The 17,308-nt window shown below is 36.7% G+C and overlaps 1 protein-coding gene across 5 annotated transcripts in view; it reads right to left on the bottom strand.

The window, feature by feature from the left end:
* TM2D1 (TM2 domain containing 1) overlaps nt 1-17,308 on the bottom strand; it is a 246,562-nt gene that overhangs the window by 191,526 nt on the left and 37,728 nt on the right. The window contains exon 6 of one of the 5 annotated variants that reach the window (XM_081306358.1): nt 4,333-4,452. The exons of 3 other annotated variants lie outside the window; for them this stretch is intronic. In XM_081306358.1, the coding sequence (XP_081162484.1) occupies nt 4,339-4,452 (114 nt within the window). In that variant the 3' untranslated portion in view covers nt 4,333-4,338. Of the gene's footprint in view, nt 1-4,332; nt 4,453-17,308 lie in introns of those variants that run through there. One more of the 5 variants, XM_081306362.1, reaches the window with a different exon arrangement.

Below are 17,308 nucleotides of genomic sequence, written 5' to 3'. Positions count from 1 at the left end.
GGCCTATGTGTTGCCATTGTCCCCTCAGAGTTATAGCAGACATTATTTATTGATCTCACCATTCATTCCCATCACGCTTCAGCTCAGCCTCGCAATCCTTTTTGACACAGTGCTATAGACAGGCAATTGGAGCTAGCACAAAAGAGAAAACTTGCTTTCCATATTGAAGCCCTCTGAGCATAATGACTTAAACTTCTTCCACAAATTAAATAAGCATAAAATGTCCCACAACGTGCACATACTAAAGCTCAGTAGATGTTACTTCCCTTCTCTACCTCCTTCCCTGCTGCATCTGTTTCACACAGTAGGTACCCAGGAAATTTTGTTGAATGAGAGAATATCGATGTACCCTTCAAAAAATGAACTGTGTGATCTCTACAAACTAAAGTGACTCACAAAGGTCCCACCCTTGAAAATAATGAATAAACAAAAGGGCAGCTGACATGCTCTTCTTGCATTTTAAGAAGTCCATTCCAGCTATTAATGGTCCTTTCTAAGCTAAAGAAAGCAAAGTATAAACAAAAAACAAAGTATATACAAAGCCCAGGACTCTACCAAAAGAAAAAAAAAGTGCCCCCTTGCCACATACTTGGGAAGAGGGAAAACCCTTATAGCTTCTGTCCTCCACATGCCGTTAGGCCACATCTTGGCAGTCATACAAGAAGAAAGCTGCGGAGACTATGCTTTTATAACTATGTCAAAATGGATTCTATATCAGGTACAACTAAAAAGAACCAATAAAAAATTCATCCCCCCACCCTCATCCCCCCCCAAAAAAAAGAGAGAAAGAAAACAAGTATGAGGGGAAAGGATAAGTTTAAAGGAGTCAGATAGAGTTATTAAATCTGAAACATGGGATCAAAAGAAGGGATTTTTGTTTCTTTCTGAGAATGGAACAGGAATAAAGATGGGATTAATTGGAATCTTAAAAAATATTATCTTTGATTTCTTCTCCTTTCCTGAGCATTGCCTTGCTAACCAAAGCCCATACCGCTTAAGAATTCTAGAAGGTGATTCCCATTCCTGTGCTCATTCTTTCATTTCCTACTCCTATGAATAGAGAATAATGTTACCTATGATTATCCTGGAAATTGATAATTGAAAGTATACATGTCAGAAAAAGATAAAGACAAAAATAAATCTGTGAGTCAATTCTAAGGGGTAGAAGTGAACTTACTCTATTGGACAGATGATGCCAAAAGTAAATTATTCTTCCTAATCCTTTAATACACACCTACAACTGTCATGCTAACCAGAAAATAAAAGACAATATTGTCCTTTCACTTTCTCTTTCTTACTTGAAATCTGTTTGTCTTGTTTCTATTGGCTTCTCATTGGAAGATAAATTTTGAGAATAGCTCAACTTTGACAAAAAATCACATACCCAAGTCTAGAATACACAGGACAAAACAAGTACAACACTGCATCTTCTGTTTCCCACCAAACAAAAAAAGTACTAAGCTCAAGTAATTTAAATATGAGATATTCCCATTTCCCCTCCACATTTTGGGAACTGCTAGCATAAGATAGCTCCACTGACAACACAGCCCAATCAATAAATGGGCTAAGGAACTGAACGGACGCTTCACAGAAGAAGAAAGACAACTGATCAAGAAATATATGAAAAAGTGTTCAACATCTCTAGCAATTAGAGAATTGCAAATCAAAACTACTCTAAGATTTCATCTCACTCCTGTCAGAATGGCAATCATCAAGAACACAGGCAACAATAAATGTTGGTAAGGATGTCGGGGAAAAGGTACACTCATACATTGCTGGTGAGACTACAAATTGATGCAACCACTATGGAAAGCAGTATGGAGATGCCTCAGAAAACTGGGAATGGAATCACCATTTGACCTAGCTATCCCACTCCTTGGTTTATACCCAAAGGACTTAAAATCAGCATACTGCAGTGACGCAGCCACATCAATGTTTATAGCAGCTCAATTCACAATAACTACACTATGAAACCAACCTAGGTGTCCCTCAACAGATGAATGGAAAAAGAAAATGTGGTATATATACTCAATGGAATATCACTCAGTTTTACAGAAGAGTGGAATTATGGCATTTGCCAGTAAATGGTTGAAGTTGGAGAATATCATGCTAAGTGAAATAAGCCAATCCCATAAAACCAAAGGCCAGATATTTTCTCTAATATGAGGATGCTAATTCACAATAAGATGTGGGGAGTGGGGGAAGGCACTAGGGAAGAATAGCGTTACCTTAGATTAGGTAGAGGGAAGTGATGGGAGGGAAGTAGAGGGGACGTGGGGATAGGAAAGATAGAATGAAACGGACATTATTACTATATGTATATATGTGACTACATGGCCAATATGATTCTGAAACATGTACACTCAGAAAAATGAAATTATATCCCATCTATGTATGATATACTGTCATGTTTAACTAACTAAAATAAATTTTTTAAAAAAGTTAAAAAGCTTCTCCATAAGACTGAAAGCAACATGAGGGCCAGATATTATTTTTGTGTGTCTTTAGAGCCCCACTGTCTAAAGCAGACCCAACACAGAGTGACAAAGAATGCTTGTTGAGATGAACGGATAAAGAAAATGTGGTACATATACACAATGGAATATTACTGAGCCATAAAGAAGAATAAAATTATGCCATTTGCCCGTAAATAGATGGAACTGGAGATTATCATGCTAAGCAAAATAAGCCAATCCCCAAAAACCAAAGGCCGAATGTTTTCTCTGATATAAGGATGCTGACTCTCAGTGGGCGATGGGGGTGTTCACAGGACTGGACATGAAGGAGTGAGGGGAAGGGAGGGTGATGGGAATGGGAAATATAATAGAATGATATAAATACATGACCAGTGTAACTCCACATCATGTACAACCACAAAACTGGGAAGTTATACTCCATGTTTATATGATATGTCAAGATACATTTTACTGTCATTTATAACTAGAAAGAAAAACTAAAAAAGTAAAAAAAAAAAAAAAAAAGAATGCTTGTTGATTGAACAAATGACTCTTACCATAAAAGTATTGTAAACAGGGGGCTGGGTTTGTGGCTCAGTGGTAGAGCACTCTACTAGCATGTGTGAGGCACTGTGTTCAATCCTCAGTACCACATAAAAATAAATAAATAACTAAAAATAAAGGTATTGTATCCAACCACAACTAATATATATATTATATATTTTTTTAAAGTACTCTAAACAGAATACCTGCACCCCCACCAAATATGTCCACACCTAATTTCTAGGACCTTTGAATATATTATGTTATAATCCACATGTGGTGATACACATTTGTGATCCCAGCAAATTGGGAGTCTGAATAGCCTGTTTTGAAATAGAAAATGAAAACGGCTGGGGAAGTGGCTTAGTGGAAAGTACCTCTGGGTTCAATCCCCAGTACCAAAAAAAAATTGTGTGTGTGTGTGTGTGTGTGTGTGTGTGTGTGTGTGTGAGAGAGAGAGAGAGAGAGAGAGAGAGAGAGAGAGAGAGAGACTTTGCAAATGTGATTAAGTTAAGACTCCTGAGATGGGAGATTATTCTGGATTATCTGGGTGGGCTCAAGATAATAAGGTTTTATAAGTGAAAGAGGGGGCAGGAAGGTCAGCATCATCAAAGGAAACAGAACAACATAAGCAAGAGGTAGGGGTGATGCAGGGACACAACCCAAGGAATATGGGCAACACTTTCAAAGCTGAAAAAGGCAGGGACACAGGTTCTCCCCATGGTCTCCAGAAGGACACAGCCCAGACACTTTTATTTTAGCCTGTAAAACTCAGTCTAGACTTTGACCCCAAGATCTCTAAGATAATAAATTTGTAGTGTTTTAAGTAAGGGAACTTTGCAGTAATTTGTTACAACAGCAACAGGAAATTAATACAATTAACCCTAACATTAGTTAAGCCATATATCATGCCACTGTTAATATGTAATAATCAGAACATTAGCTAGCATTTATTGAGCACTTAGGAAAGTGCAGCACAAGATGCTTTACAGATGCATCTCATTAATTCAAATTCTCAGAACTGTACCATCAGGTAGGTAACATTATTATTACTCTTGATTTATAGCTGAGGAAACCAAGGTCTAAGAAAGTTCAGTTACTTGATCAAGATCATTCAGTTAGCCAGTGGCAGAAGGATTTCAACTCAGGCAGACTGACTCCGTGTCACACTATGTCCCACCACATTCTCTGTCAGCTAGTGCTGGGAAATGTGGAAAATGAGAGACAACTGAAAGACAGTCCTGGCCTTCAAGGAACAAAGAGCACGGGAAAGACGCCTCTAGCATTAATACCATTTTAGAGCGTACATCACAGATGGTAAATGATGTCTGACCTTCCTCTAATGAAGAAAAGAGAAGGAAGGAATACTTGGAATACTGGGTCCTTCTGCAGCTGGACCTTGAAGGGTTCTTGTGCTGTGGAGTCCCAGGCCTAGTGGAGCCCCCTTTCTAGGCTGTGGAAAGGAAGGGGCAAAAGAACAGTTGGTGTGAATGAGCATAAAAACAGGGAAAGAAAATAATCAACAGGGGTTGCAAAGGGAAAAGTCAGAGAAAGAAAAACAGGAAATTAAAACACCTAATTATTTTGATGTGAATGGTAATATTAATTGAATACCTATTCCACCACAAAAGGCACATTCACATTTGTTGCTTTACTTAATCTTCACAAAAATGCCACCAAATAAGGATTATTAGTCTAATTTTTACAAAAGAGGAAATTAAACATCCAAAGATGAAATAATTGCTAAAAGGCACATATTCAGTAAGTTTGATTCTAAAATTCATGTTCTTTCCATTGTTTCTTTTTGCCCTACAGGAATCTCAGCCCTTCTCTGAGAAGGAGCACAGTTCTGCCCAATTAAGAAGGACAGGTAGAGCTGTCTGAACAATGTGGAAGGAACTAGAATGGAAGGTGACACAGTAAAGGCTAGTTTCATTCCAGCTGTGTTCAACAAACATTTATTGACAAGCCCTGCACTGAGCATAGAGAAATCACATTGAACAGACACGTTGTCCCCTCTCCTCTTGAGGTGCCAGCTGTTTAATGAGAAAAGCAATGAGTAAAAAGACTTTTCCACAGTGACTTCAGATTGGTGTTTACCTTTAGGGGGAAAAAAAGTAAAAAAGTAGATAAAGGTTTTGGAGGGGTGGAGCTTCAATTATGTTTACAACCTCTTATTTCTTAAGAGGCATAAGAAAAGCCTGAAACATAAAGAATTCAAAACACTTAACACCAAAAAATAAAAAATAAAATAACCAAATGACCCAGTCAATAAATTGGTTAAGGAACTGAACAGACACTTCACAGAAGATGAAATACAATCAATCAACAAATATATGAAAAAATGTTCAACATCTCTAGCAATTCAAGAACTGCAAATCAAAACTACTCTAAGATTTCATCTCACTCCAGTCAGAATGGCAATTATCAAGAATAAAAACAACAATAAATGTTGGCAAGGATGTAGTGAAAAAGGTACACTTATACATTGCTGGTGAGACTGTAAATTGGTGCAACCACGCTGGAAATCAGTATGGAGATTCCTCAGAAAACTGGTAATGGAACCACAATTGGACCCAGTTATGCACTCCTAGGTTTATACCTGAAAGACTTAAAATAAGCATACTACAGTGACACAGCCACATCAATGTTTATAGCAGCTCAATTTACAATAGCTAAACTGTGGAACCAACCTAGGTGCCCTTCAACAGATGAATGGATAAAGAAATTGTGGTATATATACACAATAGAATATTACTCATCCTTAATGAAGAATGAAATTATGGCATTTGCTGGTAAATAGATGGAACTGGAGAATACCATGCTAAGTGAAATAAGCCAACCACAAAGAACCAGAGGCCGGGATGTTTTCTCTGATATGTGGATGCTAATTCATAATGGTGGGGGGTGTAGAGGTATTTTGTATTAGAGAGGAGTGAAGGGAGGGGGATGAGGTAGGAATGACAGTATAATAAATTGGACATTATTACCCTCTGTGCATATATGATTACATGTACAGTGTAACTCTACATCATATGCAACCAGAAGAATGAGCAGTTATATTCCATTTATGTATGATGTGCCAAGATGCATTCTACTGTCATGTATAACTAATTAGAACAAATAAAAAATAAAATTAAAAAAAGAAAAGCCTGAAGCAAATATGTCAAATAACTGACAGGTATTTTATCTCAGTGCTGAGTACACAGGTGTCTGTTACACTTCTCTCCTTCATTTTAATTTGTTTGTAATTGCTGTTGTCTGGATGAGTGTTCTTCCAAAGGCTCATGTGTTAAAGGCTTCCTTGTTGGACTGTGGTACATTAGGAAGTGGTGGGACTTTTAAGAGGTGAGGCCTAGTGGGAGGGAGTTAGGTCACTGGAGGTGTTCCTTTATAGGGGACACTGGGGCCATGCCTTTTTTCTCTCTTGCTTCTGCATTGCTGTGAGGTGAGTAACCTTCTCTGTCACATGCTCCCACCATGAAGTACTGACTCACCACAGGCCCAACAGCAACAGGCCAACCAACCACAGACTGAAAACAACCCCTTGCTTCAGAGCAAGGAGGAGCAGGAAGCAAAGGTCTCAGACTCGAAAAGATCAGGACATACTCTAATAACACAAAAAGCCAGTTTACCAAGTAATGACAGTGAGGAGAGGGCAGGGTAGCTGGGACTCAATCAGGAAAAACCTTTTAAGCCTGAAAAGGGGAAATGGATCTTTATCTTAAATAAAATTGGTAGTTTACAGAGGGTTTTAAGTAGAAATTAGAGATTATCAGATTTGCTTTGCAGAAGGATCATCTGGTAGGAGTAGAAAGAATAAACCAGAGGAAGGTGGGACTCTTGCCAAGTAGACAGGGAGGTGTTTATAGCAGGATTACAGATGAGAGGTATTCGGGGGCCTGAATGAAGGAATGACTTCAGAGAATTTATGAAGTGGAACTTAAAAATTTGGAAATTAATTGAATATATGAAAGAACTTGCATCAAGTGGGATTTCTTTCTTGGTGGTCATGCTGCTGTTTCCCTGAAATTAGGAATGAAGGAAAAACAAGTTTAAAAAATAAGATTTGAGCCTGGCTCTACAGCACACACCTGTATGACTTCGCAGGCTAAGGCAGTAGGATGGCAAGTTCAAGGCTAGCCTCAGCAAGTTAGTAATATCCTTAGCAAGTTAGCAAGACATCTCAAAATAAAAAATAAAAAGGGCTGGGGATGGAATAAAGTAGTAGCAAATAAATAAATAAAAATTAAGATGAATTGTCCAGAAATGGTACTGGAACAACTAGATATCCATGTTTAAAAAAAAAAAAAAACCCTAGATGCAGATTTTACAACTTTCACAAAAATTAACTCAAATGAATCACAGATCTGAGTGAAAAACACAAACCTTTAAAACTCTCAGAAGATAATATAGGAGAAAATCTATAGGATCTTAGGTTTGGCAATGACTTTTTAGATACTAATCCAAAGGCACGATTCATGAAAAAAATTATAACGATGCTCATTTTATAATTAAAATTTCCTGCTCTGCAAAGGACACTGTGAAGAGAATGAAAAGGCAAACCCCATTCTGGGAGAAAATATTTGCAGTAGGCATATCTGATAAAGAAGTTATCCAAAATACCCAAAGAACTCTTCAAACTCATCAAAAGTTGTACATGGTGGTATATGCCTATAATCCCAGCTACTCAGAAGACTGAGGCAGGAGGACTGCAGGTTCAAGGTCAACTTCAGCATTTGGGGAGATCCATCTCAAAGGGATTTTAAAAAAAGAGAAAAAACTCAAGAAAAGAAAACAAAAAATAAAATTGATCCTTTATCTAGTAATCTTATTAAGAAGAGGAGGAGGAGGAGGAGGAGGAGGAGGAGGAGGAGGAGGAGGAGAAAAAAACCCTGATATTAAAATGGACCCAGTGGTGCATACCTGTAACCCTGGCTATTCAAAGAGGCTGATGTAGGTAGATTGTAAATTCAAGGCCAGCCTGGGCAATGTATGAGACCCTGTTTTAAAGTTTTAAAAAAAGGGGTAGGGATATAGCTCAGCGGTAGAATTCGTGACAAGCATTCATTGACCTTGGGGTCAATCCCCAGTACCACAAGCAAAATAAAACAAACAAACAAATAAACGATGATGAGATATTTTGAGCTGGGGATGTAGCTCAGTGGTAGAGTATTGCCTAGCACATGCAAGTCCTGGGTTTAATAGCTAGCACTGCAGGAAAAAAAAGGGAAGGGCAGCGGAAATGGGCCAAAGACCATAACAAACACCTTACCAAAAAAGATATATAGACGGCAAATAAGCAATGAAAATGTTCTACACATCATATGTCATCGAGGAAATGCTAATTAAAACAACAGTGAAATACCACTAACACCTACTAGAATGGCCAAAATCCGGAATAACAGCAAATACTGGCAAGGATGTGGAGCAACAAGAAATCTCATTCATTGCTAGTGGGAATGCAAAATGATGCAGCCACTTTGGAACACAGTTTGGCAGTTTCTTACAAAACTAAACATATTCTTACCATATGATCCAGCAATCGTACTCCTTGGTATTTACCCAAAGGAGTTGAAAACTTATGTCCACATAAGAACCTGCACATGGATGTTTATAGTATCTTGGCTCCTAATTACCAAAACTTGGAAGCAATCAAGATGTCCTTCTGTAGATAAATGGATAAATAAATTGTGGTACATCCAGAATAATGGAATATTATTTGGCATGAAAAAGAAATGATCGAGCCATGAAAAGACATGGAGGAAACTTAAATGCATATAACTAAGTGAAAGGAGCCAATCCGAAAAGGCTAAAGTTGTATGATTCCAACTATGTGACATCCTGGAAAAGGCAAAATTATGGAGACAGTAAAAATATCAGCAGTTGTCAGGTTGGAAGCATAGAGGGGAGGGATGACTAAGTAGAACACAGGAGATTTTCCATACACAGAAACTACTCTTAAGATACTATACCAGTAGATACATGTTGTTATACATTTGTTCAACCCCATAGAATGTACATCACCGAGAGTAAACTCTATATAAACAATGGACTTGGGGTAATTATGATGTCATTGTAGGTTCATCAATTGGAATAAATGCATCCATGTGGTGGGAGATGTTGATAATAGGGGAAGCTATATATGAAATCTCAGTACTTACTGCTCAATTTTGTTGTGAATCAAAAACCACCTTTTAAAAAAGCTTATTATTTTTTAAAAAAGAACAATTTTTTAAATGTTGCATATCAGTCCTAAGATATATAAGTCGAAATGTTTTAGTAGGTTGTTTTGTATTAGTATTTCATGTTTAATTTATAGATGGGGAAATTGAGACAAAGAGAAATGAAGCACCTGGCCTAAGGTCATACAGCACAGTAAGTGGCAGAGAGTTGAATATGAACCCAGGAAATATGACTCCCTTGCCCAGAGAGGGAGACACATGTGAAATGAGGTTTTAAGCCTTATATTTGTTTCCTGTTGCTGCAAAGCCAAATTACCAAAAATTTAGTGTCTTAAAATAATACAGATTGATTATCTCTGGTTCTGGAGGCACAGAAGTTCAAAATGAGTCTCAATGAGCAAAAATGGAAGTGGGAGCAGGGCTGTATCCCAGAAGCTCAGAAAAGAATCTATTTCCATACTTTCCAGGCTCCTTCTAGAGGCTGTCTGCATTCCTTGGCTCATGGTCCCCTTCCATCATCAAATCAGTAATCACATCATTCTGACCTCTGTTTCTATAGTCACATCTCCTTCTCTGACCAAGATAAATCATAATCAAGCTTCTGAAAACTAAATATTAAAAAAAAATCTTAAAAAGTCGTCAGAGGGATATTTGCCTAGCATGCCTAACATCTCAGCACTAGGGAAAAAAGGGGGTGGAGGGATGGGACCTTTTGCCTATAGAGTTCTGAACACCCATTTATATGAAGATGAAAGTTTATCTCAAACCAAGATGGAAAGAAATAGCAAAATACTCTTCAAGTGGTGATAGAAAAGATCTTCCCATTCGTGTGGTGACACTAACCTTCAGAAAAGCAAGGGAAATAAAAATGAAGATATTCTCAGATGAAGGAAAACATAGGATCTGCTGCCAGGAAACTCACCCTTAAAGAATGACTAAAGTCAAATTTCAAGCCGAAAAGCAAAGCAAACAAAAAGAATAACAAAATAAGACTGGGAACTTAAGGAGTTAAAGAATAACTCTCTGTATGTAGAGGAAATACTTCAGACAAGCATATTTTCAAAGTGGGGAGGATCAAGAGATCTAAAGAGAGCTGAAGAGAAGCAAGCTTTCAACCTTTACTCAAAGTAGTAGCACAGTAAGCATTTATGCTGGAATGTTTAGAGTAACTACAAAATAAAAAATTATGCAGGGCGAAATGTTCAAAAACATTATAAATTAAAGAAAATTAGTATAATGAAAAATGTTTAAGTAATACCCAGAAGACAAAAAGGAGAAGAATGGGAAACAGATGAGGGAAAAAACAAGTAATAAAATGGCAGATTTAAGCCCTAATGTATCAGATGCTAAAGGTGTAGCTCAGCAATACAGCACTAGCCTGGCATGCATAAGATCTGGTTCCATCCCCAGAAAATAAAAAATTGGAATCCAGCTAATTTAAAAAGACACAAAAATAAGTGTTGGTGAGGATGTAGAACAATTAGAATTCTAACATTTTGGGCTGAGGGTATAGATCTTGAATTCCAACCCTAGCACCCTACACACACACAAAAGGAATCCTCACATTTGGCTGATGGGACCGTCAAGTATTATAACCACTTTGTAAAACTGTTAAATATTGTCTACTAAAGCTAAACATGTGCCTACAGTATGATCAAAAAATTCCACTTCTGCATATACACTATATATATATACGCAAAAAAAAGTCTGTTATGTCTAACAAAACATATATACAAAGTGGTCCATAGGAGCCCCCAAATAGACACAAATTAAGTGTCTGACAATAGTAGAATGGGTAAATATGTTTGGCATATTCATACAGTGGAATACTACACCATAATAATGATGCACCAAAGAAGCCAAACACAAAATGGAGCAAACCACCTGATTCCATTCATATGGAATTCATATTGGCAAAACCAATCTATGGTGACAGAATCACTGAAGAGTAATTATCTATGGGGGATGTGTACTGCAGGAAAAGAGTACAGGGAATCTTCTGGAGTGCCCCAATTGTCCTTAACTTAAACTAGGTGATGATAAAATTGGTGTATTGTCATACAAAAAGTCATCAAGCTTTACCTGGGCATGTTGGCACACACCTGAAATCCTAGCAACCTGGGAGGCCAAGGCAGGAGATTAGAAGTCCGAGCCCAGCCCTAGCAACTTAGAGAGAATCTCAGCAACTTTGCAAGACCCTGTCTCAAAATAAAAAATTAAAATAAAAAAAGGATTGGGGGTATATGGCTCAATGGTAAAGCATCCCTAGGTTCAATTCTTAGTAAAAAAAAAAAAAAAAAGCAAAACCAAAAACCACGAAAGTTTGTCAAGCCTTTTACTTAAGATTTGGGCATTTTAGATATACTTCAATATAATTTTTTAGCCATTAAGGCTTTGTAATTTCTCTTTCCTTTTTGATAAAACTCCAGTAGGGAAGTTATAAAAAATGGAGATAAATGCCAGTTGTCCACCCAGAGAGGACTTAATAGAAAGGTAACAGTGTAATATCTAGGAGAATGGACTTAAGAATGTCTGACCTGATTTCAAGTTTTGAACAAATCACTTGTTAGGTGCAAAATCTTAGCTATTTGATATCTCAAACCCTAAATTTCATTATGTATAAAACAGGGAAACATAAAATGGAATAATGACCTCATAGGAGTGTTCAAACTACTATATAAGAAATGTAAAACTCTTAATTATTTATCATTTATTAAATACACACTATGTGCTACACACACTGTAAAGTATATTACATTACCTAACCCTACAAAAACTGTATGAGCAAGATATTAAAATGTCTACTTTAAGAATAAAGAACTAAGGTTTAAAGGGCTTTCTTATTATAACTGGCAGGTGATTTTGATCTTAAAATCCCTGAATATAAGCATTACCCTTCTACAGACATTGATATACTTGGATGATTAGATGGGTTGTTACTGAAAAATAAAATCAGTAACTAGCCTAAGTCCTGCAGAGGAGCACCATATTTAACTAAAGCTTTCTGTTAACACCTGAAGGACTAGCAATTCATCTGTAGCATAAATATCCTTGATCACTGTAAGGAAACAAAATATCTCACAAAGTGATTGTGTGAATTTAATGAGATAAATTAAAACCTTTCTTTCAGGTCAAGAAAGAATGTGACAAGTAACAGGTGATCCAATAATTCTATCCATACCGTTTCTAATAATCTACTTGGTCTTTTTTTTCATACAAGGTAAAAATTCAATTTTTATACAATTCTTAGCCTGTACCAGGCACTGTCCTAAGCACTGGGAGCATTAAGGATTTGAATGGATCACCAAAGGTTCATTTCCTCACCCACTCCCTATAAATAAGAATTAGGGTTGGATTCATGTTTGGATGCCAAATTCCTAAACTAAATTATCCAAGGCAGGTTGTTTAATCTCAAATCAATTTATATTCCTATTAACCCATTTCAGTGTTCCCATCCAATAAAAAAAAAAAAATGTTTTTGAACAAGTGTGTTCAAGGAACTGTTCTAAGCAAAGATAATTCAAAGTCCCTACCCTCATCAAGCTTATTCTAGTAAAGGAGACAAAGAGAAAATAAACACACATTTCAGGGAGCAAGAAGCACTGTGGAGAGAAATAAAGCAGTAGGGATTCAGAAAGTGGAGGACTGGGGCAGTATATTACAAAGAATAATCAGGAATAATACTTAGGCAGTAACCTGAATGACTGAGGAAACAAATTGCCAAAACCCTGGGAAAGACTACTCTAGGCAAAGGAAAGAGCAAGTATAAAAATCTTGAGGGAGGAACCAATTTGGCATGTTTGGAGCATGACAGGAAGCCACTGGAGAATTGGCAGAAGAATGACAATGTTCTCAGTTTTATCACGTTAGCTGGTTAGCTGGTGTGTGGAGAATATAGGCGGGCAATAATAGAAGAGTTGCACTGTAGATTAGTAAGTAGTTGAGAATTAACAATTCATTTCTTTTTAAGCCACTTTAAAGAATATCTTCATAGAAATAAATTTGTGTCATGTCTCAGACCATTTACTCCAACCATTTGCCTCAATCACAGATCAGAAAGAAGAGGTGCGCCATTCTTTCTAAGGTTTCTATGTTGCAGTAATAAATGAAGTTCATAATCCATTTATATACTTAGTCAAATCTTGGGTTTTTCTGAAAATAAAAGGTAGGAACTTGAGCCTTCTTAATCATACCCTCTTAAACATAAAACACACTTTTTAAAGGGTTCTGGTAAAATGTTCTTTCCTTGGTGAATGCAGTTCAAATAGCTCTAGCCTTAATCACTTTTCAAGTTTTAATCTCCACATGCTTGGCATATTCTGATAACACTGACAGGTTAAAAGCAACACTGTGTTGTATGCATAGTGATTGCTTGCAATTAGCCATAATTTAAGCTGAAAGTAGACTGATCAGCTGCCTCACAGCAACATTTCTAAATTTATTAGATAAATATCTCTGGAGAACTTCAGATTAAAAAGCAGCAACAAGCTCTGCAACATTTCAGCTTTCCTTTACCTAAACAGAGTATTAAAAGAGTGAAGGTGCTGATAAAACAAATTCTTGAGAAAAAGAGACATTTGGGGCCCTTATTACACCAAGTAGCTGCAGATAAGGACAAGGAGATAAGAAAAGAGAGATAAGGAAAACAATGTTCAAAGAAGGCTCTTTACCTTCCTTCTGTAAAAGGTACTTTGCAGCCTTCTGATATTCAAAGCATAACCACACTACAGCAGATGTATGGAATCTCTTGCACATTCTGAATGGACCTCACCAGCATCTGATGTTATCATTCCATCCCTTGAAAATGTGCTCAACAAATGACAACTATTATGTATGACATTTAATCTCTCAATGTTACCTGACTGATGTCATTAACCCTACCTATATGAAAACAAGAATTCAGAACGATGATGTGCTCAGTCACGAAACAAATTAGTGAAAGAGACAAGATGCAAACTCAGGTCTGTTTTATCTCAAGCTTGGGCTATTCCCATTCTGCTTAGATGCCAAATTTTTATCTCATCTACAGGATCAAGGCAAAAATCAGGGCGAGGAGGAAATGAGACTAGCCTAAGACTGTTTAGTATTCCTTGTTCTAGTTTATTCATTATTATTTATTGTATCAAATAAATGCATGTAAATGAGGAGTCTTTAACATTAGAAAATTAAAGATAAACTAAAAAGAACAATCTGCAATCCCATCACCTGCAGATAGCTCTAGCTTTGATCTACCTTGGCAAGACTAAGCAGAGCCTAACAATATGGTCCTGCCCACTTCTAATCCTCTTGTCATGCAAACATAATCCCCAAAGCTAATTTGGCCAGTTTTGGTCCAGAAAGTGTTGCAAATGTCAGGTGAAGCAGCAGAAAAATCTTTGGGTTTTTGGCAAAAATTACTGCTCTTAGTTTCATTTGGATATTCATAAAATATTTTAGCATATGATATGATAAAGTTGAGAAATTTGAATAAGATTTTTTAAAAACAGCAAAATTATCTGTTAAGCAAAAAAGCTCAGTTTAGGCATATAATTACATTTTTACCAAAAATATTAAACAATATATTTTTTAGAATCTTGGGCTGCAGGCACTTAAGGACTTAAGTTCAATTTGGGGCGAGGGGGACTTAACTGAAACTATTCTTCATATTTAATTGGTAATTTCCCCCATTTTCCAAATTTACCCAACCTCCCTTTCCCTCTCTGCTGAAGGGAATAATGAATAAGCTTCTTATTCCTCAAAATTCTCCTACTCCCTTGACTCAAAGCTTTCTGGAGGACAATTTGATAAGTCAACATTGCCAAACAGATTCACTCCTGTCCTCCAATATTCATAACACCATTTCTTCAGCCCTGTTCTGGTCTCAAAGTCTTGCTTTTTTCCTGCGGTCCCTAGAATGTAAGGAATAGCAATCAGCACTAATAAGTAGTGGCATCATTACAGAGCAAGGGATTGACTCAGGAACTTGAGTTTGGGCTATTTAACTTCATTCCTTTTCTGTTACCCTAGCTAACTGACAATGCACATATGTATTTTTTAAAAACCTACTATATGATTACTCTTTGACTATGAATGACAAATCTAGAGGGGGAAAAAAATCAGAAAAGTTGATTGCTTGCTGGAATAACAAATTCCAAACAATAAGGGATTGCATAAATAAATTGACATAGACATGGAAAACATTGTAGTCATTAAAAAGAATTTTGCAAAGAGTTATTTATTGAAATAGAAAAATCTTTACAATGTGAAGAAACAGGCTACAAAATAGTACACATAATATATAATTTTTATGAAGAAAATATACTTAATATGCATGAAAAATTGCCTTTAGGACATACATAAAAATACTTTTATCTGTGAACTGTGGAAGATGCTTTATTTTCTTTGCACTTTTTGGTGTTTTCCCAACATTCTGAATCAAGCTTGTATCAATTTTGTAAAGAGGAAAAAACGCACAAGAGATGCTGATTTAGGGAGAGAAGGGAAAAGGAAAGCAGCCAGCACCCTGGGGAAAACCTACATGTTTGAAAGAGAAGAGGAGCCAACATCTTAGACTTGTTCTTTTTCAAAACCAATTTTGTTCCTTGCCAGCTTCTTGCTCTTAGATCTATTTTAGCTTCTTAGATACCTATCAATATTATACTATTTAACTTAGCCTTATGTATCTAGGTTAAAGTAAGTGAAAACGACATAAAACTGTTTTGTGAAATAAAACATTCCCCGAATTAGTATTTCTTATAGTCTTAATGGCCCCATGAACAAAACTTGGCTGTACACAAAAAGACTTTTTAATATCTGTATTGGAAATGTAATCCTCAAATCCCTATAGTGATAGTATTTAAACGAGGGGCCTCTGGGGTTCAAGTAGGGTAACATGAGATCATGAGGGTGGCGTTCCAATGACAGGATTATCAATAAATGGGATGGATTCAAACTACAAAGCTTCTTCTTAGCAAAAGAAAACAATCATGTGAAGAGAGAGCCTACAGACTGGGAGAAAATCTTTACATATATATCTCAGATAAAGCATTAATCTCAAGGATATATAAAGAACTCAAAAAACTTAACACCAAAAATAATAATAATAATAACCCAATCAATAAATGGGCTAAGAAACTGAACAGATACTTCACAGAATACAATCAATCAACAAAAATATGAAAAAATGTTCAACATCTCTAGCAATTAGAGAAATGCAAATCAAAACTACTCTTTAAGATTTCATCTTACTGCAGTCATAATGGCAATTATCAAGAATCCATGCAACAATAATGTTGGTGAAGGGGAAAAGGTACACTCATACATTGCTGGTGGGAATGCAAATTGATGCAAACATTATGGAAAGCAGTATGGAGATTCCCCAGAAAACTTGGAATGGAACCACCATTTGACTCAGCTATCCCACACCTCATTTTATACCCAAAGGACTTAAAATCAACATATAACAGTGACATGACCACATCAATGTTTATAGTAGCTCAATTCAAAATAGCTAAACTTTGGAACCAACCTAGGTGCCCTTCAACAGATTAATGGATAAAGAAATTGTGGTATGTATATATACACACTCATATATATGGAATATTACTCAACTTTACAAAAGAATGAAATTATGGCATTTGCCATTAAATGAATGGAACTGGAGAATACCATGCTAAGCAAAATAAACCAATCCCCCAAAACCCAAGGCTGAATGTTTTCTGATATGTGGATACCAATTCACCATGGGGGGGGGCGTGGGGAATAGTTACTGGCATGCGCCACTGTGCCCATCCTGAGCTCACATTCTTATTCTCCTTGCCATGTCATCATGCAGCAAGAAGGCCCTCCTCACCAGCTAGGCATGGTGGCACACACCTGTAATCCCAGCAACTCAGGAGGATGAGGCAGGAGATGTGGGCAACAAGCTATTGAATTTCCTACTGTTAACTATTAAAAAAAAAAAAAATCTACCTCTGTTCTTTACAAATTATCCAGTCTCAAGTAACTCTGTTATAGAAGCAGAAAATGGATTAAGCATAGATAAGAAATCTACCTGGGTAAAGAGGTACTTCTGGAAATTCTATCAGTCCTTTCAGGTTGCAGTAGTACCATTTATAAATTACTGCTACTGGGCATTAAATGTTC

The sequence above is a fragment of the Spermophilus citellus genome, assembly GCF_964194105.1.
Source record: "Spermophilus citellus genome assembly, chromosome: 9".
Classification (NCBI taxonomy): Eukaryota; Metazoa; Chordata; class Mammalia; order Rodentia; family Sciuridae; genus Spermophilus; species Spermophilus citellus.
The sequence above is the reverse complement of the archived record's forward strand: the minus strand, read 5'-3'. Positions and strand labels throughout refer to the sequence as shown.